Source organism: Odontesthes bonariensis, chromosome 14 (assembly GCF_027942865.1).
Source record: "Odontesthes bonariensis isolate fOdoBon6 chromosome 14, fOdoBon6.hap1, whole genome shotgun sequence".
Lineage (NCBI taxonomy): Eukaryota > Metazoa > Chordata > Actinopteri > Atheriniformes > Atherinopsidae > Odontesthes > Odontesthes bonariensis.
In genome coordinates, this window is record NC_134519.1 from 14848598 (window position 1) to 14875835 (window position 27238).

Genomic DNA, 27238 nt, shown 5'->3' on the forward strand with positions numbered 1-27238 from the left:
CTGATGTTAACATTTAGTTGACAAGGACTGCAGGAGTGATATCGATAATCGAACCGAAATTGCTAAATTCTTAACAATTCCCATACTTACTAATAACTGAAGGCTATGCAAACCATAGGCATCTTAAAAGGATGCTGGATGTGTTTGCACACTGCCCTTCAGTTTTATGCCCTTTTATGGGCATTTTCAGATGTTTACCTATGCAAATTAGGACAGCTGGTAGTCCTTTCAATTTAGAGGAGCTTGGCATTCATCAATCTAAGAGCAAGGATGCAACAATTTTCTGGTCTAGGAAAACGTTAATGATTCTGATCGAGTTTTCTATAGTTTTCTTGGTTTGTTTGTTTGTTTGTTTGTTGTTGTCATCTTTGTATTTTGGTAGAATTAGGTGTCAAGTAGGCTACAACACCACCTGCTGACCACACAACATATCACAACATAAAAAATGTTGCCTCTAACTGGTGGGAGGGTTATCTTAAATGCAAGGCAAACACTCTAAAATTCATCCAAATGGTTATGCTGGGTCTGCATGGCAAAAAAGCTTCCTGCCAAAACTGTTAACCCTTAAGAACTGTCTGCTAGTGAACGGTGAATGGTTGAGTGGCTGTTTCTATGAAACACTCAAAGTTTTATTTCTGTGAAAAAATGTATTTGCATTGCAAGTAAAAAGTTTTTTTTTATTGAACATTGACTCATCTGATTAGATGACATTTTCCTCACATTCCGTCATGTTGCACCAACATGTTCTTAAAGTGTCCCAGAATGAAAAACCAAACACTCTGTTTAGGAAGGGTATTTACTGTTTCTAACATTTCGTGGCCACCTTAGGCTCCCCACTTGGAGAGTTAGAGTGAGGTAAGTGGTGATTACTTTGTTGCAATGTCCAATCTTAACAACTGATGTCACCTAATCCTGCACTCTGTGGATGTAAAATAAGAAAACTGCATTAAAAGCCCCAGTAGGCTATCATATAAAAGTCAGTAATCATGAACTTTGAACATATTGCCCATACGTTTTCCTGCTTTGAGAAGTCAAAATATCCTGTGAATCTACAATAGCATTAGCCTATAATACTTTGGATTTTGGGTTATAGTTATTGATTCTGGTTTTTAGAGTTTGCAGTGTTTGAAATCTATTGTGTGTGAGTTATTATGAATGAATAAATAGCTCAACTGTGTGTGTGTGTGTGTGTGTGTGTGTGTATGTGGTTTTGTTCCTACATTTTTATTCAGGCTTTTATATCATTTTTTTATTCTTTTTTTTTTAAAGTCAGCAGGTTGTTGTAAATAAGTTTATACTGAAAGTAGAAATTCAAGGGGAGAATGTTTAGAGTAGGCTATTATTACCTTGCATGTCTGGTCCTGACCCCCTGAATTACACACATGCTTTAATACAGGCAAATTTACCGCCGGTGTTACTTCCTCATCACAATCTACCACACTCTGTAGTTGTCTACCTGTCCACCAGGGGGCCTCAGTCATCCACCTGCTCGTGATTTTCACCATCACCCTGTTTCCTCCAACCGCGTGCGGCACCTTTTGACACCAGCTCTGTTTTAGTTGTAAGGTTGTTGTGACTTTAATTCCCTCTGGCATTAGACTAAAATTGTCATAAAGCCAAAAGGAGCATTATGGTCCTGACTGTGATATGTGACATAAACAATACCCGTGTGTAAGATTTTCTTTTAAGAATCTCCACAAAAATGTCACTCCCGTCTTTAATTGCGTCCCCCTTTCTCCTGCCCTAAAGCGGTGTATTACACAGGAATCACATTCATGTCGAGCTGGCAAGCGGAGAAACGCTAATCTGGCTTTATCCCGGTTTCCTCTCATGGACCAACACCCGCTGCGACTCACCGACCGACACTTTCCCTTAACTTTATCTCTAATTCGGACGACCTGAAATTGCACACGACAGGCTTCTTGGGTTATTTGTAAATGATTGGCGTCGGCTCACAGACATTTCACCGGAGGATTCAACATCTGCTGTCCTCTGTGCGGCCGTGGAGGTGCGCAGTCCAGGAAGAGGGGCAGAAAGAAACCGGTGAGGGTTTTTTTTTTTGGATGTTTAAACCCTGTTTGTTGTCAGAAGCCTACATCATGACACATTCGTTTCTAGAATAACTGTTAACAACTTGCATGCGAGTCTATTATTACTAATGAGCAAATCAGTCTTTATTTTGGTATTTTTTATTAGTTCAATTGATTGCGATGAACCAACTCTTTATAATGTAATCTCTGCGGGTGGTCTAATTATTTCTTGTTTAACTGCCAAAAAAATGTTTCTTCTGTGCACCTCTTAATGCAGAACATTCTAATCTCTCTCGCTGTTAATACCTCACATAGTTGCTGTTGGGCGTACAAAGTTCTGCTCTATACAGGCAACTTAGTCGTTTGTGTGAGCTGCCAGTTTCAGTGCAGTTAATGAAGTTTGAGAGGGTTATTATGCATGGGGTAACGCATCTGACACGTGTTGTGTATTTTTGTAATACAGTTGTATGGATGGGATTTTACAACATAGTGTCTTGAACTTATCGCAGCGTATCAGAAGCCACATTCTTTACATGCACGATGTGCTTATCGCTGTACTGCATCATGTATCAGTATTTACAAAAGAGGACTCTTATCGTCTTTTTAATGAAAACTACCAAAAACCTGCAATTATATTAGAATTAAGCAACTAACGTCCAAAGAACAAAACTTTGAAAGACCTTCAGAAAGCTTTAATAAGTTACAAGATAGTCTGGCTCATTAGAAACTAAATATAAAGAAATGAGGCAAAACATTTTTGCAGTAGGCTACTTATACTACAGCTTGAATTTACTAGTAGTGTTTAAGCTGCATAGGTCTTAATGAACATTTAGGTCTGTTCAATGTTCCTTTTTGTCCCCAATTTTGGGCCCTTTTGCAGAGTCTGAAAGGTATACAGCAGATGGTGTTATGAGATGAGAAATGTCGTTATAAAAAGTCGTACTTCACAAATGAATATTCATCTAAATCAAGTCTGAGTAGAGATATAAAGGACTGAAATTGAAGTGCAGGTACCTCTTCTTCTTCTGAAATACAGTTTTGTATTTAAGCAACCTTAAGTCCTTTAAAAGGTGCTATATAAATTAAAGTTATTATTATTATTATTATTAGATTGATGTTGGTTACTTTCCATTGCTGGTTTTCACTGTATCATGAGGCATTTTACAGAAATATCTTGTTCTTTTCTGCTGTTCTGTGTTTTTATTCAGATGAGAATAATTCATTGATTGGTTAGTCTGAGGGGTTGAGAGACAGCCAGAGGAGGCTCCAAAGATGGGTCGGAAGCTGGATCTGGCAGGACTGACGGACAATGAGGCAGCGCATGTGCTGCAGGTGGTGCAGAGAGACATGAGGCTTCGCAAGAAGGAGGAGGAGCGACTCAGGTGAGTTCTGACCTCCATCATGAATGTGTTCTAAGTGTCCAGCTGGAATTCTGTCCAATTACCAAAATAATAAGTTTATTTATTTTTTAGTGCCTCATATTGTTACCACTCGAGAAACACCTGGTACTTATTCTTCCCCGTCTCTTTGAAACCTTTAAAGTTTATTTTCTTGTGAAGAAGAGAGATGAAAGAAGTATTCAGAATGTATTATTGATTTGCTTAATAATCAATATCATTGCAAAGAAATAAAATTTTTACCAAAGTGCCTCAGTTCCAAAGAGGTAGTTGATGAATATGAGTATCTTTTAGCAGTTAAACAGCCAAATATTAAAGTTGAGAGGGTGAATGTTAAACTTGCACACTTCAAATAAATGATTATGTTGCATTACTGAGGAAATGTTGGCAAATACCCATATTGTCTGGACTAGGTTGGCATCGGCTCATCATTTATTAGAGGTGGTTTCAAATGAACCCCGATAATTAAATGATGGTCATAGTTTGTAAGAAATTAAAGCAAAAATGTGAAAATGAAGTATAGTGATGCATAGAGCATGTGAACGTATGTCACACTGTTTTTCATGCTGGTATAGATTCTGCTCTCGTTACCTTCATTTAAAAATTTTTGCTGTTTTTGCCTGGTTAGTTTTTGTCCTGTTTGGCTGAAACCAACCAAATCTAGTGGATGAGGGAAGAGATGGAGAAAGGAAAAGGTTTTAAGAGGATTTTGTGCTGAAATCCGTTTCCCTGGAAAATCTAACCCTCCCCTTTTGGCCCTTTTGCTTAAGTAACCTAATTCAATCAAATAAAGTTCAATGGAACTTAATTAACCCCTGAAGCGGATGCATGTGAGCTGTCTTGGACGACGTGGACTGAAACTCACAGCCAACGGTAAAACATCTGGGGTGTAGATTTGCTCCTTCTCACTAACATGTCCAGCACGACACCATCTGTTGTTAACAAGCACTGCAATCCTCTTCCTTTATTGTTACCACTCTGTCTGTAGTCTCTGTTTGCCCGTATAGTGTGACAGCTGGGCTGAGAGGTGTGGGAGTTGTTGTCTTCCTACAATTCATCCAAACCAACATTGAAAGATGTTTTTAAAAGTGTTTTCACAGAAAGACACATTATACCCAGAGTTACGTTCAGCAGTGATGTTTATTTTGTAGTCATATACAGTGGGCTTTATTAGTCATTATAATGATAACGACTTTTATCTTGAAATGCCTTAGAGATGTGTTTTATTGATTTTGTTTGCAAAACAAAAGATATATTCATAGCAAGCATGGATACAACATGGCATTTAATGTGTAATCCTAACTTCATTCTCCATACAGTAATGATGTATAAGTAGTGTGCCTTCACAGGAGTCTTACTGTACTCTTGTTCAGCAACTCAGTTTGCATTTGAGGCATTTTTAGACCTTGGTGGAGATTTCCTGCCTCTCTGCTCTGATGTCTTTTCTGGAAACAGTGGACGGGAAGTTAAGCGCCTTCCTGCTGCACTCTGACCAGCTTCCTTAAAACTTACAGTAATGCAGCCAACAGAAACACAATGTCAGTACACACAAAGACACAGTAGTTCCCTAATTAGGTGGGTTTGAATTAAGTCTGTAGTACAAGTTCAAGACTGAGACGGAGTACAAAAGCAGGAAATGATTTACTCACTGAAACAAATTCAGATCTCCGACTTTCAGAATAACATGCTTACATCATTTCTCCATGCCTCCGATACAATTACTCAAGCTTCAGTTACAAAATACTTATTTCTTACCAAAATTATTACTTTGCTTATTGCTTATTTGCCAAAGTGAATTCAGCAAGTAGGAAGTCCAATCAGATGAACCACACAGATTAAAGATAAACCTAATGGCTGCAATTTCCTTCATATTCCCATAACAAAAGGCCTTAATGTGGGCGATTTGGTCAGTTAGTTCAGAAAATATTTGCCTATTGTATCAGCTCAGTCATGTGTTGTGGCTCAACAGAGAATGTGCCTTCTTAAGATTATGCAGACTGCGCGCAAAATGTTGTTTATTAATCCTGTCTGCCCAAAAACAGCAAAACATGTAACTTCTTCTCCTGCCTGCAATCATCTAGAACAGGATGCTGATTGGTCTGAACTTTTGTGTTTCTGTGACTAAACTGGATAGCTTAAAGCCTGGAGAGATGGATTCTTTGGTGATTAGCTTGCAAATCTAATGACAGTCCCGCTAATCTGCAAAATAATGCACGGCCTCCATCTAAGTAACAGACCACATAAACAACACTGAGCATATGCCAAAGAGGTCAATCACAGCTGCTGCTGCTTTTTCCTCTCTGCATTGACTGCACAGAGAAGAGGCACAATCTATTAGTCACTGCTCATGCCAGTCCTAATGACTGTCCAAAACAGTCTGGAAGCATTTATACCTTGAAGACACAGGGTGTTTTTATGGTAAACCGAGTGATATAAAGTGTTTGAGATGAGAACGTATGCAGTTTATTTACATGGGAGAAAAATAATTCAAATCAAACTAAATGACTACTCAGTAAACAAATATTCAGATAGTTTAATAATCTGGCATCATTAAAGAACTTTGGTTCTGTGTAGCATACAAAAGAGACTATGTAAAAAAACAAGGTGAAAAAAAAGAAGTAAACCCTGAATAAAAGAATGCAGCTACAGTCTGGCATTAGTACATATTCACAAGAATTATTGAGTCATAATTATCATTACATGCTTTACGTATCTATAAGTTTCCCCTCTTGGGTTAGGGTGAAATTTTGTCCATGAATCTTTTTTGTTTATATCTAAGGTTCTGCGTGACATGAGCCACAGCGATTCTTTTAAGAGCTCTGGGCCACCAAGTGCTTACTAGCAGTTAATCTTATTGTTACTTAGTAGCTGTGACTAGACGTGCTGTTATTTGTCTGAGCTGCTTAAATATTTTGATAAATTCACACCAGTTTACATAAATGTTCAGGTGATTTAATGCTGGTTATGTTTCTTGTATTATAGTAAAAAGCTGTTAAATAATGTCAAATCCACCGATGATGTATCCCGTCTTTAGACGAAAACTGGCATTTGTCGTCACATATTTGTTTCCAGACAAAACATGTACGTCCTCACTCACAGAAGTTGTTTAGTGGGATCTCATTTCTCACATCCTGATTTTCAACCACTTCTGAAAGATGAAACATGGGAACCTCATTGAATGCCATATAGTGATAAGTGACAGATGGGGGACCGTATGCTTCAGTGTGCTAAGAAACTGTGATGTTGGCATTGGTTCCTACCCAATGCAGCTGTAAAAAACCTCTTCATGGTCATCAGAAAAAAAAGCACATAGGCACTGCTATTAACTTTCTCCTGAACATTGTTGAGAGCATGCCATGAAAACATGGCTTAAACAGTTAGTGAGGCTTCGATTCATCAGTTTCTGGAGAATACAAATCTGATTTGATGCACAAAATGTAAATTAACAGCAGTTAACTCTCACCTGTAAAGAACAATATGGTAGTTTGCTGTGATCGAGTGATTAATAAAGAACTTATTGTCCCTTCAAAGTGAAACCATCCGTGCATCTGGTAGAAAGATCCTGAAACTTAAGACAATTGTAAGATGGGAAGATGGAGCTAAATACGTCTGCTGAATCCTCTGCAATTATACATGCAACCTCTCAGAAAACAGACATTACAATAGGTGATCAATTATTAAAAATGCATCCATCAAAATCCAAAGTTATTATTTAAAGTAATTATAGTAATTATCATATTTATTTGCCTTTTTATTTATTAGATGTTTTGTATATCAGCCCTTTTTCTCCATCTTATTTACTCATTTTTACTTTAGTATTGGCATGAGGTTCAGCTAATTCTTACTTTATTTAGCTTAAGCTGAACAAAATAAAGGTTAAATTTGGAGGGGAAAATAAGCCTTTCAGAGGGGCAAAGTTGAAGTGAGGATGTCAGGTCAAAACTTACTCCAGCTGCTGATCACCAAGATAAACATCCGCCAAACTCATCCTCTGAAATAACCGAAATAGATAAGCTGTCACTGAGCAGTGAGCACAAAGTGTCCTAAAGGGACCTCCTGCTGTTCGAAAGTAGCTCAGCAGGGATACTTTCTCATCATACTGTACATTAAGATAAATATAACTCATGTTGTCATTCAGATCTTCAAAAAAATAAACCAGTCTGCGTTCACACTTATGTGTATATTAGAAGTCAGCTTATGACCAAGAAATGGCCGTTTTTCACACAGTTTAAGTCTCTTCTCTGTTTTCTTTTGATAACTGAAGCTGGAAAACTACTTAAGATGACAATGTGCAAAGATGCACAACATTCTCTGAATATCTGACTTACTGTACAAAAATGAAATATTATTATAGTCTTTTTTTAAAATGTGCTCTATGCCTCGTCCACCGTTGAGTTCAGAGCTGTTGAAGTATCAGTGTGGGCTGTTTTGTGTATTTCTGCTTGTTCCCTCCATGTCTCGCTGTGAACACCTCGCTGTCTCAGTGAGTAACGAAGTGTTGTGTCTGAGAGTTATTTATATCATGTCTTGCGCTTCAGTAATGGAGTTTATGCCTTTAAATTTTAATAGTTTGAAGTTTATGAGTGTAAACTAAAGAGTCAGAATTTCCTGTTGTGGAGCAAAATTCATGGATCTCAGGCCTGTCTGTTACTTCCTCTCCTCTTTACAACAGTGAAGTTTAACAAAACAAAATATGATAAAAATAAGTTTTTGGATGAAAGTTTATGCTTTAGGAAAATATTAATAAGGATTAAACTGTTATTAAATAGCTTAGAGAGAAAGTATTTAATTTTTCCACATTTAACTTTTAGTGATGAACATTTGTCTGTACCTATTCTCTAAAACTAGAAAAACTCAGGGAATGTTTTTTCCTTGACTTTCAAGGAGTGTAAACTTTGGCCATTTGAAACTGAAATGAATCCAATCTGCAATGGCTTCTTGCTTCCTCCTGCGACCTCATCTTGTCAGACTTAATCAGTCTCCAACTGTAATCACCCATGAAAGATTCAGTCAGGCTTGATGCTTCTGCTGTCGTCATATTTTTGACACTTTCCCTCTGGTGCAACTTCTATCAGTTTGTCTCTGTCTGCGATCATCTGTCATATTTTTCTAATATATTATTCCGTCATCAACTCCTTTCAGTTTAAGATGGAGCTAGTCTCATGCAGCTGTCTGTAATTGTGTCCGTAGTTTTCATTTTCGTTCAAGAAAGTTTAACAACTACATGCAAAACAGAACAAATATATATGTCATATCTCATATTTAAGCATTATATAGGATGTTATCCATACCCTGGAATATGACTCATCATGAGGGGGCCAGGGGGGTATTTGGAGCTAAAGTTGCCATTGCTTTTGTTTCTATTGGATCATAGACTAGTTCAACCAGAAAAGGCTCCACAACTGCCACTTATGTTATTGACCTTGCCTTGTGATGTGGTTTTCTCAAACAATGATAAATGTTGTGGTCCACTACCACCTGTGGCCGTTTATACAAAAAAGCAGCTGCTGTCGAGGAAACATGCTGATGTATTATTCAGCTCTGCTACTTCCTTTAACCTTTATATGTGGCATTTAAGTTGATTTGAAATGATAAGTGCTCTGGTGGAATATTCAGTCTGACATTTATTTATAAGCGTCTCCTTTGATAATACACTGAAGGCATTTTGCTAGCTTCAAATTTGTCATCTACATGAAGGTAAGGCTGTCACTGTAATGATGTTTAGTAAAACACAAATTACCATTTGTGAAACTACTTTAATTTCTTGGTTTGATTTTTTCATTTAACGGAGGTCGAGAATCAGTGTGTGTGTTAGCGTGTGGGCACTCAGTGTCCTCTCCTCTCCTCTTCTCCTCCACCTCCTCCCCACAGTGAAATGAAGCAGGAGCTAGACGAGGAGGGCAGTCGCTGCCTCCTGCTGTCACAGCAGACTTGCTTCAACCAGCGCTGCTGCATCCGCTGCTGCTCGCCCTTCACCTTCCTGCTCAACCCCAAGCGCCGGTGTCAGGACTGCAAGTACAACATCTGCAAGGCCTGTAGGGTCTACAACAAGCGGGACAAAGCCTGGCTCTGCTCCGCCTGCCAAAAGAGCAGGTAAGGTCGGTGGGGTGGCAGCTGGGAGTGCAATGGTGGGTCTGTGTGCAATGCACAAGGAGGCGAACTAAGGTTGAGATACTGACTGTGACGTCAAAGGTTATTAAGGTCTTACTCTGCTTTGGGAAAGATGATATAGTTCCAAGATCCAGAACACAGTAAAGCCTCCTCTGGCGCTAATAACTATAATATTTTTATATAACATCCCTATTTTATTATCTCCCTTATATAGTTTTAACTTCCTGATCCTGTGTCTGTATGTATGTCTACTTTTGCACAAGCTGTATGTATGTGTGTATGTTGCTGCTGCGACGCATGAATTTCCCCACTGTGGGATAATAAAGGGCATACTTACTTATATTGCAACATCAGGATGTGACGTTACAGACAAAACAATCTTCTAATGAAGCAGCCTTAATGGAGCTTCTCTGTTTCATGTCACAGAAAGCTTTTAATGGTTCAGTCTGTGGAAATTTCAATAGTTTACTGATATCGAGAATGTGATATGGGGTGTAAAATTCAGGCAAGTACGGCATACATGGAACGCCATAACCAAGTGGAAGGAAAAGTGTGCAGGAACATCTGTGCAGAGTAAGGATTGGAAGTCCCAAATTCAAAGTGGGAGATGCCTCCAAAGGTAGCGGAGAATGAAAGAAAAAAAAGATCCCATGGAACTGATGGAACCAGATCCAGACTGATAAACAGGTGATGCTAAGCAACCAGACAGGTGGTTGACAAACTACAGAAGAAAGTAAGAGTGATAGATGTGGCAATTCCACGTGACAGCAACATTAAGAAGAAGGAACATTAGAAGCTTGAAAAAAAAATGCCACGGGCCGAAGGAGGGAGTTGAAAAGAAGTGGAAATTGAAAGCAGCAGTGGTACCAGTGGTAATCTGAGCACTTCATCTGAGAGTGGCTTCAGCAGATCCCAGGAACAACATCTGAGAGCTCTGTCTAGAAGACTGCTGCTCCACGAACAGCTAAGATCCTGAGTAGAACCCTCAAGTTTCCAGGTCTCTAGTAGAGGACCCGAGCTTGAAGGAAAAAGGGTAGCACCCACAAGAAGGACGAGTGTGGAGAGTATGTCTGAGTCTATATATGTGTGTGTGTGTATGTATGTATATATATATATATATATATATACTCATTACAACTTTCAAATTGTTTTGGAGTGAACATGAGTGTTGCCACAGGTTTAACATGAAGTACATTAATTAAACATCTGTCTGTTTCTCAGGTTGTTGAAGACACAGTCTCTGGAATGGTTCTACACAAACGTGAAGAAACGCTTCAAGAGGTTTGGCAGCGCCAAAGTGCTGAAGACTCTTTACAGGAAGCATCTGGCAGAGCACAGTGCACTTTCAGAGCTTACAGGTAAAATATTTCTTCTGATATGAGCTGAATCCATGCTTAAAACTGAGTTAACCTGTTTGGAACAGTGTATCACATGTGATACACATTGGGAATCTTCACCTGACATTTGAAAGTATATTGAAATCCAGAATATGATATCCAGTTTTGACTATTCTACAATCCTAATACTATATTGAAGGCTGTGAGAGACTACTGTAAAGAGGATTAAGCTGTTATAACTACAGCCACTACGATCATATTCATGTTTGTTTGCTTCCTCCATATCTTCACTCTGAAGGGAGTCAGTGTCTCTGTATTTAGACGCAAAATAAAACAACTGTCAAGGTAGAAATATTTAATACACATGTGCCCACAACATTGCCGTCACAAAAACACAGTTTTTAACAACGAAAACTAAGTTTGATGTCCAGTTCCTTGTTGTACTTCTTTTGATACACTAATATTTTCATATTGCTGCGTCAAAAGAGGCACGAGTCCTTGCACTTCCAGGTATGTCAGGGGACGCCACGTTCGAGGGGCTTTGTTGCGTACATCATGCTGAGTGCAGCAAATCGATTCCTGTGCAGTGCACTATATAAATTTCAATTTGATGATGTTTGTCTAATGATGATGGAAGTCATCAAAGTTCCATCATCATTGGAAATAAAGTTTTTAAAAGTTATAGTCTTTGTGACTTTTGTTATTATTATTTAAAAGAAAAGTTTCTGGTTGTTCAGCATCTTATATCAAATCTGTCCTTAAGTTGTTGTTTTTTTTTTTCTTTTTTGCCAAAACAGTTTTTTCACTTTTAACCTGTGTACATTCCAGCAGTGACAGTGAGGGAACAGGCTTTAGTTGCTTATGTAATGACAACATTCAGTACACCTCCGGGGGGTGGGGGGGGGGGTCTATGCAGTCTGAGTTTCTCACAGCTTAACACAGGCAGGGTGGGGAGCTTTGCACGGGGGAGCCATTCTGAAAACGTATTTGTTGTCCTGCACAGTGTTTACCCAGTAACCTCTGTTCAAGTTTGTAGACCCAGTCGAAAGACAAAGCCGCACTGATCTTTGGACCATCAGTCCGCAGTCTGATCCGATTGAACCGACAGGATTTCAGAGAATTATGTGTGTTTTGTGGTGGAGAGATTGTTGGCTGCAGATGATGCAGCCCTGTGTCCCCTGTGGGAGGAGAACTGATGTGGGTTGACATCGGGCCGCCCCTCCTCTGATGTCGGTTGCTCACACTGCATCGTACATTTCAACCTAACCTGCGCTGAAAACTCTGCTGCATTTATTCAACTGCAAAATCTGATCTACACATTGTGACTCGTGAAAAACCCTGTTGATGGTGCTTGCATAAGAACAACGTGAGGCACATGAATAGCAACAGTATCAGCAGAGCCAAACGTTGGAATTGGTTGGAAATAAAGAAGTACAAACAATGCATGAAAAATTTCAAGTATGTGTGCTTTTCTAGTTTTTACTTCTCTTTTTACTTCCACCTGCTATACTTGAGCTCAACTTGTACTTTTATGGTATTTAATGGGAATCTTTTAATCTTTTAAATCTTTTTTTGCATTTTGCTTGATTATGTTTATTTATAACAAGAAGATCAATCTGAACCTACATGGATGGGACAGTGACATTTGGAAATGATGATTTCATGTCACAATGTATCAGAAGTGCCAATAACTAGAGACATGGATGAAAGTAAGTCAGTCAACACATCTCCATCTGCAGAAAGGCAGAGATTAAATGCAGCAAGTTATTCCTCATTAACTGTTAGACTGTAGGAATGATTCTTGGTTAAAGTGTTGAGTCTGTTTATTATTTCCAGTTTATTATTCTTTATTATATTTAAAATTAAAAAGGTATGACAGTTTTAAAATGATATTGTGAGGATAAAACAGTTTTGCATTTAAACACCTGGTGAAATTGTCTTGGTTACTTTTGACTCTTATAGTTAAAGTACATTTCGGAGCCTGTACTTTTTCTCTTTTAATCAAGTAAAATAGTTCAATCAATACTTTTACTTTTCTAGAAGTCTTTTTTTCCTGGAAGCAGGACTGTGCAAGCATGTCTATCTCTATGAACATTTCTAGAATCAGTCAGTGCAGAAACAAAAGGATTCCCACATTTCTGCAACAGTTGGAATAGAAACCAAATTCACCAGGGAACTATAGAAAAAAAAACACTTTGTACATCAATACTTCTGCTACTCCCACATCCCTGTTGGCATGAGCAATATCCCAAGTGCCAAGTATAACTGCAGCTTAACTCCCTCCGGTGTGGACTTTGTAACTGTGCAGGTCTTTTACATGCACAAACAACCCGTGTAACACACTGACAGAAAGAGAAAGGTAAAAATAATCATTTTTACAGTTTTTAAAATCACCTTCAGCTACTGTGTTGGTCATACGTCTTTTCCATGTCTTTGTGCTAAGGCAAAATGTGTTCAGACTCATTAAATCTCAACAATACTGACGTCTGCTCGCACATCAGTGAAGGGTCACTCAAACACAATCCCTGCTCCCACCCCTGAAATGCAAACGGAAGTCCTCAGTTTAAAAATATTCTACTTCAGTTAACTCCAGCTTTTCTTTAGAGTTCATGACATTTAAGTGAATCAGAATTAAGTTGAAGTGCTCTTTTTCAAAATACTCACACAGTTAATACCACTTAGTTTAAGTGCTTTCTTTGCCCCTTAAAACCACTGGAGGTGGTCCCGTGTACTGCTCTGTAGTTTTGAGCTTGGGTCTGCTGCACACAGCTCGGGTCGCCTGGTAATGCCACGCACGAGGCCGCTCTAATGCATTTACATAACCACAAATGGCTGCATTGTTGCAGGAATATTACCGTGATGTGAAGAGCTCAAAGATGGAGGAGAAACTTTCTGCTGTGTGACTGAGCTCTCTGCTGCACAATGATGTGCTAAGAATGACGTCACCCTCACTGTATGCATATCGGTCAAAATAGTAACATGTAATGGAAATAACTTTCATTGCTCTGATATTTCAGGATGTATATGCCCATTGAAAATGAATGAATGAATCACAAGAGACATCCTTTTTCAACTCTGTAATCCTCCATCTAATTTAAAGGTTTACCCTGATCTGGTTTCACGACGCAGACTTAAATCCCTGCCCATGTCCCGTATCTGTCTTTTCACATACATGTCAACATCTGTGTATATCTGCAGAGGGCAGCGCCTGCGAGGAGAGCATCTGCAATGAGGGCAGCATCTGTGGGAGCGACTCCACTTTCTACAGACAAACTGAAGGTGCTCACCTACACACATATTTTGTTGGACCCCTTTCTGCATCTGCTTTTATAAGTATGATTTCAGTTTCATATAGATGGCTTTTATTTCCTAATGATGTCAAAAAATTTGGTCTATCAGACCAAAAATGTGTTTTCCTCTAAAATGAAACAAAACGAAAAGGTCCACCTCCGTTATGAAGTCTCTGAAAAACATTTTGATTTTGGAATATTGCACCAAAAGAAAGAAAAATAATCTTCAATAAAACTAACATGATTGCCAGTTTTTCTTGAAGTATCTGTCTAAAATAAATCTTCAACTTATGAACAAACAATGAATTCTTGCATCAAGATTCAAGAAAATGTTAAGAAGACGTTCTGTGCTGAAATATGTTTGTTTACTTTCCTTTCAGTTGCTCGTTGCAACAACATAGCTGCCAAAGAAGAGCAACTTTATATGCAAATGTAGCTGTGTAAGTGGTTCTAGTTGAAACGGTTGTTGTACTGGTGGAGCTCTGATGTGGTGCAGTTAAAGCTCTCAGTACAAGGCTTGTGTAAAGCTTCGGAAGGAAGGAGGAAAGTTTAGATGAAAATAAATGCTCATTTAGTTCTAGTAAGTTTTGATACCACCTGCTGTGTGGTTAATATGATGCTACAGCAAAAAAGGCTGTTGGCTTAGTTATTATGTGACCTTATTTCCATAACAATTTATGTGAAATCAGCTAATCAAATTACTAAAAGTTGTGCATTTGCCTCTGAAGGGGCTTGACACCTTTGGGGGTCTTTGGAGTTGATACTTCTGTTTGCCTTTTTGCTGATTCATTTTTGTGACAGTGACTTTCTGCAGTAAATTATCTGCACATTATCCACTTCAAGGTTATTTATGGGAGTCTATATATGCAATCCCTTAATATATCCAGAGAATCATTTTTTTCCCCAGATTACATGCATGTAAGTCTTTACAGCACATGGAACAGCTGGAAATAAATGATTTCATGATGTTGGCTCTAATCTTTGGGCTCAGATTCTCAGTAGCATCTGAAACACTTGTGTTGGCCTGCCTTTTGGGTCCCGCTTATCCCCTCACTTCTCCTCACTCTCCCAGTTCACTGCACTAACAAGATGAGTGACTGCAAACATGAATGAAAAGCTGCACCGGCCCGATGGCCATGCATCTGTCTACAGAGCCTCGGAATCAGAGATGAGAGTGAAAACAGAAACAAACCACTCGTTTTCCATGCATGCAACAAAGACTGTGGCCTTCTTTTGTGCTTTGATTTGAACTATGTGGCAGACACTGATGAATAACAAGTGATTACTGTGTTTGTGTTTAGAGCACAGCGTGGCAGAGACTCTCAGTGTGGCAAGGCGGGTGGCAGAAGAGGCCATAGATGAGGCCATTTCTAAAGCTGAGATTGACACCTCCAGTCAGGTCATTCATATATGCCATGTCATATGTCATAGTCATCACAAGTGACTCATTGTTGGCATTCTCATGTACCCACATTGTGTGAAAAATGCCGTATTATGTTATTGTATGGTCCATAATCTATAATCTTATGTGTTTGCCCTTTCTCTGAATCAGTTTGGGTCATATTATTGAAGAACATAAAGGTTATGCTACAGTTTTAGTGGCACTTTAATACTGTAGAACAAGGGAGTGCCATGACTGTTGATAGAGGAACAATTGACTCACCCCCTCAGGTCCAGATTATTGTTCACAAAAAAATTCAAAGGGATGAAATAAAGAAGAGTCATTGTGTATTTTACAGGTCTTAATATTTAAACTCTTTTTTATGTGAATAAACCTTTATTAGCATGAAAATAACTCTCTGTTTCAAGAAAAAACTGTATTTATATGTTTTTACATAACGAGGACGTTAAAGACAAGGTGCAGCTCATATAGGATTGACTCTTCATAACATAACCTTTTTCTTAAATACTCATTTTTCATAGTCAGAGCTATAAAAAAGGGAAATTATGCCAGTAATACATTATCTTATGCATGCACATTTTATAATCTGAAAGCCAAATATCTCCTCTGGTTCTGCAGCCTCCTTCTGAATCTATGAGAAAAGATTTCCTCCCCACTAATCTGTTCAAGTTTTCCAAATCTCTTGAACTTGACACAGAACACATGTTTGTTCAGGGTGCACATTTAGAGGAGTAATCAGCTCACGGTGTGCATGTGTGCGGTGCTGAATAGCTTTCTTATTTTGTGCGTTTCCCAGGAGAAGCAGGATGAAGCACACTATCTGCGGGAGCACAGAGGAGAGCTCATCGACGAACTGGCCAAAACTATCGTGCAAAAAGTAAAAACCGAATTAAATTGTGTAACAGGAGATGTTTTATTGTGTAAAGTTTGACTGATTTTTTTTTTGTGGGAAGCCAATTTTTTTAATTCAAGCTAGCATAGGGTTGGTTTAAATTAATACCTCCTGCACACGATTAAACGATAGCTTTCCTTTGCTCCCCCATGTGGGATTAGAGTAGTGTGTAGAGCTAAACCTGATTTCTGTGCGTGTTAGATCATAAGCAGGAGGAAGACTTTGGCTGAGATGAGGGCAGAATATGACCAGGACAGGACCCTTGAGTGCAACACTGACCATCTTCATCAGTCTGCCTGTGATCCAACCTCCAGCTCCCTGAAACACCAACCAAACCTCTGGGTAAAAACACATCAGTATGACTATTTAGGTTTAGTTGAACACTGGATCACTATTAGGCGAAAATTTGTGATGCGGTGTAGAGTCCTTTGATTCCTGAAATTGACCCTAAAGACATTTAAAGGACCTCTGGCTTAAAATCCAATACTTTGAATAAAGGTTTTGCAGATTTAGCAGCATTTTTATTATTTTTTAAACCACCTGCCATCTTTTTTATTCAGTTAATGTCCTGTAGAAATGATTCGCAGGCGTTCAAAACTCATCTATGATTCTGTTTGTACTTTTATAGATATTAAGTTGCTTTTTTTCATCAGCAAGACCTGTCACCATTTTATTCTGCCGACCTCTGCCGGTTAAACAGTCTTTGCTGACTCTGTTGGTAGCTCCTGTGTGACCACTGAGGAGAAATTGGATGTTTTGGTTTTTTTTCTTTCTCAAAATTTCCATTAAGTTTCACGTCTGTCCTCAGAGGTCACATTCGGCCTTCACACTGCTGGACGACGACTCACCCGCTCTGATTCAGGACTCTCCCCTGGCCACGAAGAAGGAGGGCAGCGGGTCAGCTATGACTGCTTGGAAGAGTGCAGATCAACTGGACAACTCTGGTAAGATTATGGTTGTGTCCTTTTTCTCCTCTAATTTTTAGTTAATTTTCGTATATGAAAGACTTTGGTTTTATAAAATATGCAGTACCTTATCAGCCAGAAATGTAGCAGAAACTGGACATGGTCCAGATGATTTGCTCAAGTTCAAACTAAGCATCAGAAGGCTGAGACTAAACTGGTTTGAGTGACTTAGAATATGGTGTAAATGTTGATGCGTGGTTGTAAGATTTTTAAACACAGCCATCTCCAAGAATGGTCCGGTTAGTGGTGTTTTTTTGGGAAAACATGCCTTTGATGGCAGAAGTTAGATAGGAATGGTTGGGCTGTTTCAAAGCTAAAGAAACTTAAATAACCACCTTTTATAAATGAGGCATGCAGAAGATCATCTATTAATCATACAACATATAAAACTCTGAAGCTGAAAACCACACTTGGTGCTACTCCTGTTAGCTGAAAACGAGAAAGTTCCCTCTCGGTTGTTCAGACGGCTCAGAATCTTCTTGAGCAGTGTATACCCACCATTTAAAAAAAATCGTAAAGCTCATATCGTCTCAGTCTGAGTTTCTTGAACATGACGGTGACTTCACTGGACTGAAAATGCCCCCATTAGAGCTCCCTTTGATTATGGTGAGACTGGCAATTTTGCACCATGGCAGTTTCACTCCCAACTGCTGTGTGAATTCCTGACAAAAATTAACCTAAACATCTGAGGAATGTTTTCAGCGCCTTGCTGAATTTCTGCCAAGAAGAATAGGAGTGGATCCGATTTTATTCTGTTCAGTCAAGGTGTAGCTATTACAGTTGCAAGTAAATGTAAACCGTGTGTGATAATTGAAGGAGATAGTATTGCCTAAAAGGTCATTACAGACAATGTGAAGTTGACAGTTCTTAAAGTCATACTGAGTGGTACTAATGAGTCTTAAATAATTGAGCTGAAGTGACGCCTCTCGGCTCTGATGTGTCAGCTAATACCTGCCTCCACTGTGTTTGTTTGTGCTGCTGCATCTGTGATTCTTTGGCACATTGTCTTTGTTTGTCTGCATGATACCTGTGTGTGTGTGTGTGTGTGTGTGTGTGCATGTACATGCTCTGATGCGGAGGTGTGTCCTCAGTGCTGAAGAGCCCAGATGGGAACTGGATCGCCCTGCAGAGCACCCAGCTGTCTCACCCCAGCCTCCTCAGTAAAAGGAAGAGCCTGGTCTACAGTGCCTTGGAGAGGGAGTCCGGAGTGATGTCTGCCTCCGAGGGCCTGGAATCTGACAGCGAAACCAAAGCAGAGCCCGACAGCTCCTGGGGAGCCGTCCTGCAGGAGATCCACAGGAAGATGACAGACTCAAACTTCAACCTGCATGACTTCGGTGACGGCATGTCCCCGTTCGAGGGCCAGCAAGGCGGCAGAGACGATCTGTTTTTAGACTCTGAGGGGAACTGGAAGCCTAACAAACCTCTACTGGCTCTTCTGAAGCGGAAGGTGCCTGCAGAGATCAGGAAACCTTCATCGTCTCGCAGGACCAGCATCATTGACATGAACTTTAACCTGAAAGAAACAGGAGGAGAGGAGGAGGAGATTAAGTTGGCTGCCGAGCCAGACGTGGGAAAAATCAGAAAATCACGGAAGAAGAAGAAGAGTAAAAAAGACCCAGCTGCTTCTTCTTCTGTTTCGGTAAGAAGGAAATCTCATTTAATCACAAACTGATGAGGTAAACTTTCACCTACTGTGCAGATAGGAAAATGACTGAATAAGTTGGATGATGAATGATTTGAACTTTTGTCATTTGTTTAATCAAACAAAATAGGCCAATTACTTTCTGCATAAAGTCTCCAAAACAGATTTTTCTGTTGTCTCGTGAAACATTTTGCTTTTAATGTTTTGCAGACCCTTAAAACAGGAGATCAGATTCTTTTATGATAATTATTTCACGATAGAAAAACTGTAAGGTGCAATGTCATAGCAGTACCAAGAATGATAAGCTTTAATGAACACATCTCTTAAAAATGCATGAAGGTAGGCTTTACTGCAGGGCTGCATGCTTTACAATCATTTTAACTCATCTTAATACCAGTGTTGCTGGTTGTTTGCTGCAAAACTGTTAACCCATTCACCCTATTAGTAGACTATGTGAGCTCAACTGTGTATACTTTTGGATTGCTTTTTTTTTTTTTTTTTTACCCAATTAATTTAATTATAATCTATCAGATGTTTTGGTAAATTATATATTTTTGCTGCTTTGTTACTATCTGTGCAACTGAGGTCACATTTGTTTTAAAATGCATATATAGTCAAAATATAGATGTACAATTACAATTAATTTACACTTAGTAGTGGCATCATGGGTCAGTATTACTGTTTTTTGGTTGTTTTTTTTCTTTTTCAGAAAACAGCGCCACTATTGTTATCTGTAGTTCCCCTGATCCATGCCCCACTGTAGGTGGGAAATTAATCTGTTCCAAAGTGAAAGATACAAGCACATTTTATCTCAGCAATTTGCAATTCTGAAACCTGTAAGTGTCTTTTTTGGCTCACTGAACGTTCAGTGATCCAGTCATTTCGCTGGTTGGCAGCATTTGTCATTTTTATGGTAGCATGAATAACTGTCCTGCATTTAGTGCTTGTATTTAAGTTTTATAACGATCATGCGATAAATGATCAAAGATGCAAAATTACATTGTAAATGTGCAACTTGTGTGGACATCAGAGGTAAACATACCTGCATCGTGAAATATAATGAAATGTATTTTCAACTGTGTGACTTTTAACTTTTGCAGGATTTAAACAAAAAAGACATCTCTCCACAAACCTCTGATTCTGTGAGCCCTGACACCCTCACCTCTGGAGGCACAACCCCTGAACCTGTTGACTTTGTTGGTGACATCACTGGAAATGGAGCCAATGGGATCGATGAAGAGTTCACTTTAAAACTACGTCAGCTTCCAGGCGGAGTTTCTGAGTCCTGCACGAGAGAAGGAGGGCTAAATGAAAAGAGAGATGCCGGTTATGGGAGACACGGGGAGGAAAGGAGACAAGGAACCGAGGACGGAGGTGATGAAGATGAAAGGCTGTGTGAGATGGAGATAGATTTGGAAGGAAGAATAACAACGGATGAGGAAGAGAACGACAAAGATGACGGAGAGATGAAGTACAGACTGTACAGGCTTGTGGCACAGTCCAGCCTCAGATACTTCTCGTCTACTGAAGATGAACTGGACAGAGCGGGACAGAGCGAAGGAGAACTGAACAGAGACGAAGACACGGAGGAAGAGGATGAAGAGCAGGAGGCAGAGACGGGGCCACTCACTTATAGACTTTGTCAGCTGGAGAGAGAAGTCAGCGCGACACAGTTCTCATCTACTGAGGACGAGCTGGACAGAATCGGAGTTGAGGAGGAAGATGGCAAGAATGAGGTTCTGGCTGTGAAAGTATGCAGACTAGCTAATCAGGTCAATGCCACCCAGTTTTCATCCACAGAGGATGAGTTGGACAGAGTGGGAAGAGAAGAGGATGGGGAGGAGGGGACCGATGAAGAGATGCTGTGGAAGCTGCAGCCAAAGAAAGCTCAGCTACGTGATTTGGCCAGTTTGGTCAGCGCCTCACAGTTTTCCTCCACCGAGGACGAGTTGGACAGAGCTGGAGAGAGTGAGATAAATGAAGGCAGAGTGAAGAGGGGGGGGCTGTGGGAGGGGGGAGAATCTATGGGAGACATAGACATGAAAATGTTTGATTTGAAGGATGAAACCCTGGAAAGGAACAAAGAGAGGAGTGGTGAAAAAGTAACAAGTGAGAGTGTTTTGGAGGATCAAGGAAAAGAGATTCGGTCAAAAACAGGGGTGGAAGCTGAGGGAACGAAGAAGATAAGAGCCTCACGTGTTACAAAAGCTGAGCAAGAGTGTGAGCCAGGGGCAAACAGGCCAGATGAAAGAGAAGAAAAGTTTCAGAAAGAAAGCAAAGGGACTCTGAGAAAATGGGAAACAGCTGCCGACAGCGACGAAGAAGACTTTGACAAAATAATCAGCAGCATGTTGATGATGACTCTGGAAGACATGCAGGTGGAAACAAAGAACAAAGCTGACGAAAACAGAGGAAGAAACAAAGAATTAGAAAACAAGCAAGAAGTAGAGGGTGGATACCAAGAGAGCACTGTTGATGCACAACTCACAGACGCTCCAGAGGATACACAACAAGTTTCAGATAAAAGGTCAGAGTCAGTGATGAAAATACATGTTAGTGGGGAAACTGAAGGAGAGCTTCCAGGTAAGCAGACGAGTGGAGATAGAAATGGCAACCTGCAGAACAAAGGACGTACAGATACGACAACCAAAGAGGCATTTAAGACAAATGAAAGCCAGCCGACATGTCCAGAATCTGAAGTAAGTGATGAGGAAAAACAGGATGGGAGAGGAATCACGACGGAGGACAGGGAAGTAGTGGAGACACAGGGAGATACCGCAGGCTGTGAGAAGGCCGATGTCAATGAAAAACACGAGGAAACAAACAACCAACGAGTGGACGACATGGAGCAGAGCAGCACATCTTCGCGTGAGGAGGGTTTTCTGTCACCACAGGAGATCCAGAATGTAAGTTACCCCAGCTTCAGAAGCCCATTTCTATCCCTTAATTTCCACTAACAGTGTGCTGCACGTAAAGTGAGCTTGTGTTGAGCTACTTCTACATGAACATCTGCCTAATTTTAAGAGGTTTGAAGGTTTGGCTCACTTTGTCTCGGATCTGATAAGCCCTCTCTCAGAGAGCTTCTTTTCAATGCAGCAAACTTCTTCCTGTCACTTTTTCCTCTGTGTGTGCTGTCTTTTCTTCTCTTATGTGCTGTGTGAACTTTAGGGTAGAGACATGGCGCTTTACAAAACTGTAGAACTAATAGCATTTTGGCTGCAGCAGGTGAGGGTGAACTTATTTCCCTTCAGCTCTTTCAGACCTAAGCTGTTAAAACAGGCTTTTTCTCACTTTAATTTATTGGTGCTTGTTCCGTAACTCCCTTTCTTTTCTTTTAAATATGTGTCCTCTGATATTTAAACAGTTTGTTTTGTGTGGTTTTTTTGTGAGATTGTTGTAATTACCTTTGGAATTGATTTAAAAACATGAGAATATTGTCACAGTCCAACAAAAACCTTTAAATTGTTAGCTCTGAAAGAAGCTTTAAATGTAAAAAAAAAAAAAAACTATGTAGTTTTTATTAACTTAGACTGCGCCATCATATGTTCAGAGACCTGCAGTGTTTTTTTTTATGTCTCTGAGATTCAACATTCAACAAGTTTTTGAGACACAAACTGTACAGAAGTGCGAAGGAGAACCAACCAAAATATAATGCATGTTGAGGTAATGCTTCCGGTCCTCCGTAGTCAAACATCAGAAGCTGTTAGAAGAATATTATTAAGGGTAAAAAGTTTTATCTTTCTTATTTTTCTATTTAACTTAACAAATAAAGAAAATCTTTGATCACACTCTGAGTGTCAGACATTAGAAACCACCTGTCTGTTTTGTATACCGTAGAGATACTCGGCAGTGTCCCTGCGCAGCATCACCACTGAGGTGTTAAAGGTGCTGAACGCCACCGAGGAGCTGCTGCAAGGAGTGGAGGGAGGAGACGCCTCGCAGCTCTCCACCATCTCCCTTCCCTCCAGCATGAACCCCAAAAAACTGGACCAACAGTTCTGCAGACTGGAGGAAAATGTGAGTTCCATTTACAGTTTACATTTACTGTAGACACACTAAACTCAATGGGCAGTAGCGTAGTGCCCCTCTGTTCTATCTATTCTACCTTACACAAGCCAGTAGTGCCAGTTTATTTCATCTTACTCTAACTGTAAAGGTGAAGCCCAAACCTTCTGCATTTACATGTAAATAGTAAGAATATAGGGAAAAATCATCCCAGATTTTCAAGTTAAACTAAAATCTGTTTCTATCAGACCATCATTGAGTTTGCTGTCACGACAAACTTATAAATGAGCAACTATTCACCTTTGTGAGGTAGATACCAGTGAATCTGTGACATTTTGCCTAATAGATTATTCCAAAAATGAATTAAACACCAATTGTGTTTCTAGATCATTTTATGATTGGTGGGCTGCACGGTGGTGTGGTGGTTAGTGCCGTCTTCTCACAGCAAGAAGGTTCCTGGTTTGAATCCAGGCCTGAGTTGGATTAAGCGGGTATAGACAATTAATGGATGTTTGATTGGTAAATCAAGCTAATAATTTTGATTTTAGAGTACAAGTTGGTTTGTTGAGTGCCTGGTTAATTAATAAAACTGGCATATTTTGTGAGATATGCCTGACACACAAATGTTGGCCTCCAATGAGATTAATTTAGTCTCAGAATACACCAACTGTTTTTCTACAGCCTAATATTCTAAAATATATTTGGTAAGCATTAAAATATTATCATTTCCATATTCATATGTTCATTTGGGTGAGTTTACTTACCAAACAAAGACATAGAAGTCATTTTTAGATGACAAACATTAACATGTTATTAGTAATGGTTAGAAACAACTTAATATGGCATTACTGTTTGCAAAACTAAATTAGACTTTTTCTTCAGGTGTATGTGGCAGCTGGTTCCGTGTACGGTCTGGAGTCGGAGCTTAGCGACCTGGAGGAGTGTGCCAGGGGAATCAGCAGCTCCACGTCTGATATGGAGCTGTCCTTCCTGGAGGAGCAGGTGGCAGCAGCAGCTGCCAAAGTTCATCAGTCTGAGCTACAGGTGAGCAGCAGCTGGACATGCAACAAAATGGAGGGATGGCCAAATGTAGTGCTAACATAAATTTCTGCTAATTGTTGTAGAATCTCAATACTGAGCCATGACAAACTATGAACTGATCTGGAGTTTGTGTAAATACAGATTAGAATATAAACCAAATAAAACTCATTCCTAAAAGTGCTGTTTTCTTGTGTCTCGTTCAAAAGACATATTTACAAGTTTCTGTTCCTGCTGTAGATCTGCGACATCTCCGCCAGAATTGCTGCTTTGAAGAGTGCGGGCCTCAATGTGGACCCTCAGTCCCGCTTCACTAAGGCCAGAACTACCCCGGATATGGTACGATCCCTGAACACTTAATGCAAAGTAACTATGAGATGCTGAACTCTGAAGTTTTTTTCACATGCATCTTCTTGCAGTCTGTGACACTGGACTCCTCAAGACAGCAAAGAAGAAGATTACCTGCACCACCTGTTAAAGGTAGCAGTGTGTCTTAATTCTAACCCACTTTACACACAGTATATCAAATGCAATCTTACTGTATACAGATTTTTGAGAAGGATAAACCAATATAAACACTGAGCTGCTGTACACTACCAGGAAACGATGGCGGTTATTCAAACTCTGACTTCAGAATTCCATCAAATCCATGATGTTACACTTAATGCTGCTCGAAAGGTTTTGCACAGGTGTTCCACAAGAACACTAACAATAATTTGCTTTTTTTAATCCTGGAGTCATGTAAATGTTGATCCACCCGTCCTTTGAATGAACCAGAGAGTAGACCAAGAACCGCTCCAGGGGACAGATGCATCAAACTGTAGTTCTATTAATAAAACTGCGGATGCTCAAAATGCAGAACGTACACATTATCTTCACTAGATTTATAAATCTGTGTGCGGGGATTGTGACAAAACTGACATGATGAAAGCAACAGCAAAAGAGAAGCCCAGTTTGACTGTACATGAAATTAAACCGTCAGTGAAGTAGAGAAAAGAAATCCGTTTTAATTCTGGAAACACAAATAGAGAAAATAATGCTATATAGGAAAAAAAAAAAACAGTAACAATTGAAATAACTATTCAGAGCAAAGGACCCTGCAGAGGTAAAGAAGAAATAGTCAGATTTCAAGGAGAATGCCAAAAACAACAATGAAGAGAGCCGGTCTTCCAAAGGTAGCAGTTACTTATACCACTCATAGTTAATATTTTATGAAAACTAATTAACAAAAAATATAATTTTCATACTTGAGAGCAAGCTCCACGAAGTAGATTTACAAATGCTGTCACCTTAGGTTTCCATTATAAATTCAGCATATCAGATTCTCACTGCACTTTTCTCAGTTTGTGGATAGGAAAAAAAAAAAAAGGCCGACAAGGGTTTGTGTGTACAAATCGATTACACATCTGGCCGCAGATGTCCGCAGATTATACTGTTTTATGTGAAAAAAAAAAGAAAAGAAATCCTTTTCGTTTTAAAATATGCATTCTTCTGGTTGAGATCAGCCAAAATGTTGGTCGTGGAAAGAGTACCCATCACATTTCTGGTGACAAGTTAATGCATGTTTTTTTTTTCTTCTTTTGTTTCATTCCTAGAAGACAAGGAAACGTAAAACCGACGGGCTTTACAGCAGTGCCTTGACCTCATCTCCCTGCCTGCCACAGGCCAGTCTTAAAGGATCTTTTCAGACACCAATTGCCTTCATCAAACTTCAAACATGCCTCAGGCAATATGGAACATGAGCACTCTATTTAGTGTTGTATTCAGTAGTGAAGGAAACTGCTGATTCTTGTGTTGTCCACTGAGAAGTACGCTGTAGATAAAACCTCTTTGTTTTCAGATCGTTGGCGAAATGTTTAGGGAAATGTATCAAATCTGATTCATCTGATAAATAAGAGAAGCACAAAAACTTTTATCTCACTACATACAAGACAATCATCAACTGCATCACGCAGCAAGTGTACAAAAAAAGAACATCCTGGTTTTAATCTGAATACATTTTATAGATTTGGTTTTTTACACAGTTTAAGTTCCTTAATAAAACTTAAAAAAATAATGTACAATCGCTGAAAAGACACAAATTTAACAGCTCTAGGACTAGCTGTCGGATAAAACCTGCAACACACACTGTATGCCTCAGATATCAAATTTAAAACCAATTAGCCATAACATTATGACCCACTGCTTAATAGGATCTTTTCATGCCTCCAAAAACCGTTCTCACAGGTGACGCTGTGGAACGTCTGAGTGTGTCCTGGAGTGTCTGTTACCATGCTGTGAGAGCAATAAATCATTTGCGCCTTGTGATGTGGGGTCTTTGTGGATTGGACCTGCTTCCCACAGCCACCCTCAGATTGGTACTTGGGAAGTTTGGAGACTGGGGAAACACTTCAGACAGTCTGAATCCCCTCCTAACCAGTGTCTGCTGGACCCACTGATGGAGAATGCTGTTATCTTATGAGCATCTGGCACGTTTCAAAGTAAAATCCAAGAGAAATGCCTACATTTGAGTTTGACCAGCGGAGCATTGCATTGTAACAAGATGAGCAGTGTTACTCACGTCACCTGCCAGTGGTTTTAATGTTGTGGCTAGCTGGTGATCAGGTTACACAAATGAGCAAATGTAGCATGTTAGAAAAATGATATGAAACTGTACTGTGTTTAAAATGATTGGAAAATAAAAAGTTTCCATGGTGGAAAATGTTATTGTGTAATATTTTGTACAGTAAATGCTTGAAGCCTTTTAAGCTCATAAAACACACCTGCAGCAGTGTGGAAATGTTATGCTCTGAGATAAACAGGGCTGGAAACACTGCACACCCTGTTGCCCGTCAGATGAAGGTGGGTGTGATGGTGAGGAATGTAGTCTGTGTTTTTGAGATGAGGAAATGACACCAGAATATGACATTCCTCTTTGTGAAGAAGGTGTGGGAGGGACAGCTCTGGAAAATAAAGCACGTCTTTGAGAGAAATGGTTTGAAAATATTCAGCAGCGTCTCTTTGACCCTGCAGTAAACACAATGAATGACCTGAGCAGAATACTTTTTTTTTTCCCTTTATGCAAGACCTCTTTATGCAAACATGAAGCCAAACAGGTGCATAAAATAACCTGTTACAATTTCCTCA

The 27238-nt window shown here is 39.6% G+C and overlaps 1 protein-coding gene across 2 annotated transcripts; it reads left to right on the forward strand.

Annotated features, from left to right (window-relative positions):
- The first annotated feature begins 1789 nt into the window (after positions 1-1789).
- On the forward strand, positions 1790-26813 carry myripa (myosin VIIA and Rab interacting protein a). Of its 2 annotated transcripts, none has more exons than XM_075483069.1 (16): positions 1790-2043; positions 3239-3412; positions 9299-9520; positions 10760-10896; positions 14074-14154; positions 15467-15564; positions 16364-16444; positions 16661-16801; positions 17268-17403; positions 18516-19066; positions 20170-21975; positions 22907-23086; positions 23957-24118; positions 24353-24451; positions 24532-24592; positions 25708-26813. In XM_075483069.1, the coding sequence occupies exons 2-16, from the start codon at positions 3303-3305 to the stop codon at positions 25722-25724; spliced, it is 3882 nt and encodes a 1293-aa protein (XP_075339184.1). In that variant the 5' UTR covers positions 1790-2043; positions 3239-3302; the 3' UTR covers positions 25725-26813. The 2 variants fall into 2 exon arrangements, with proteins under 2 accessions (XP_075339184.1, XP_075339185.1); XM_075483070.1 differs by having other exon boundaries at positions 25711-26813.
- The last annotated feature ends 425 nt before the right edge of the window (positions 26814-27238 follow it).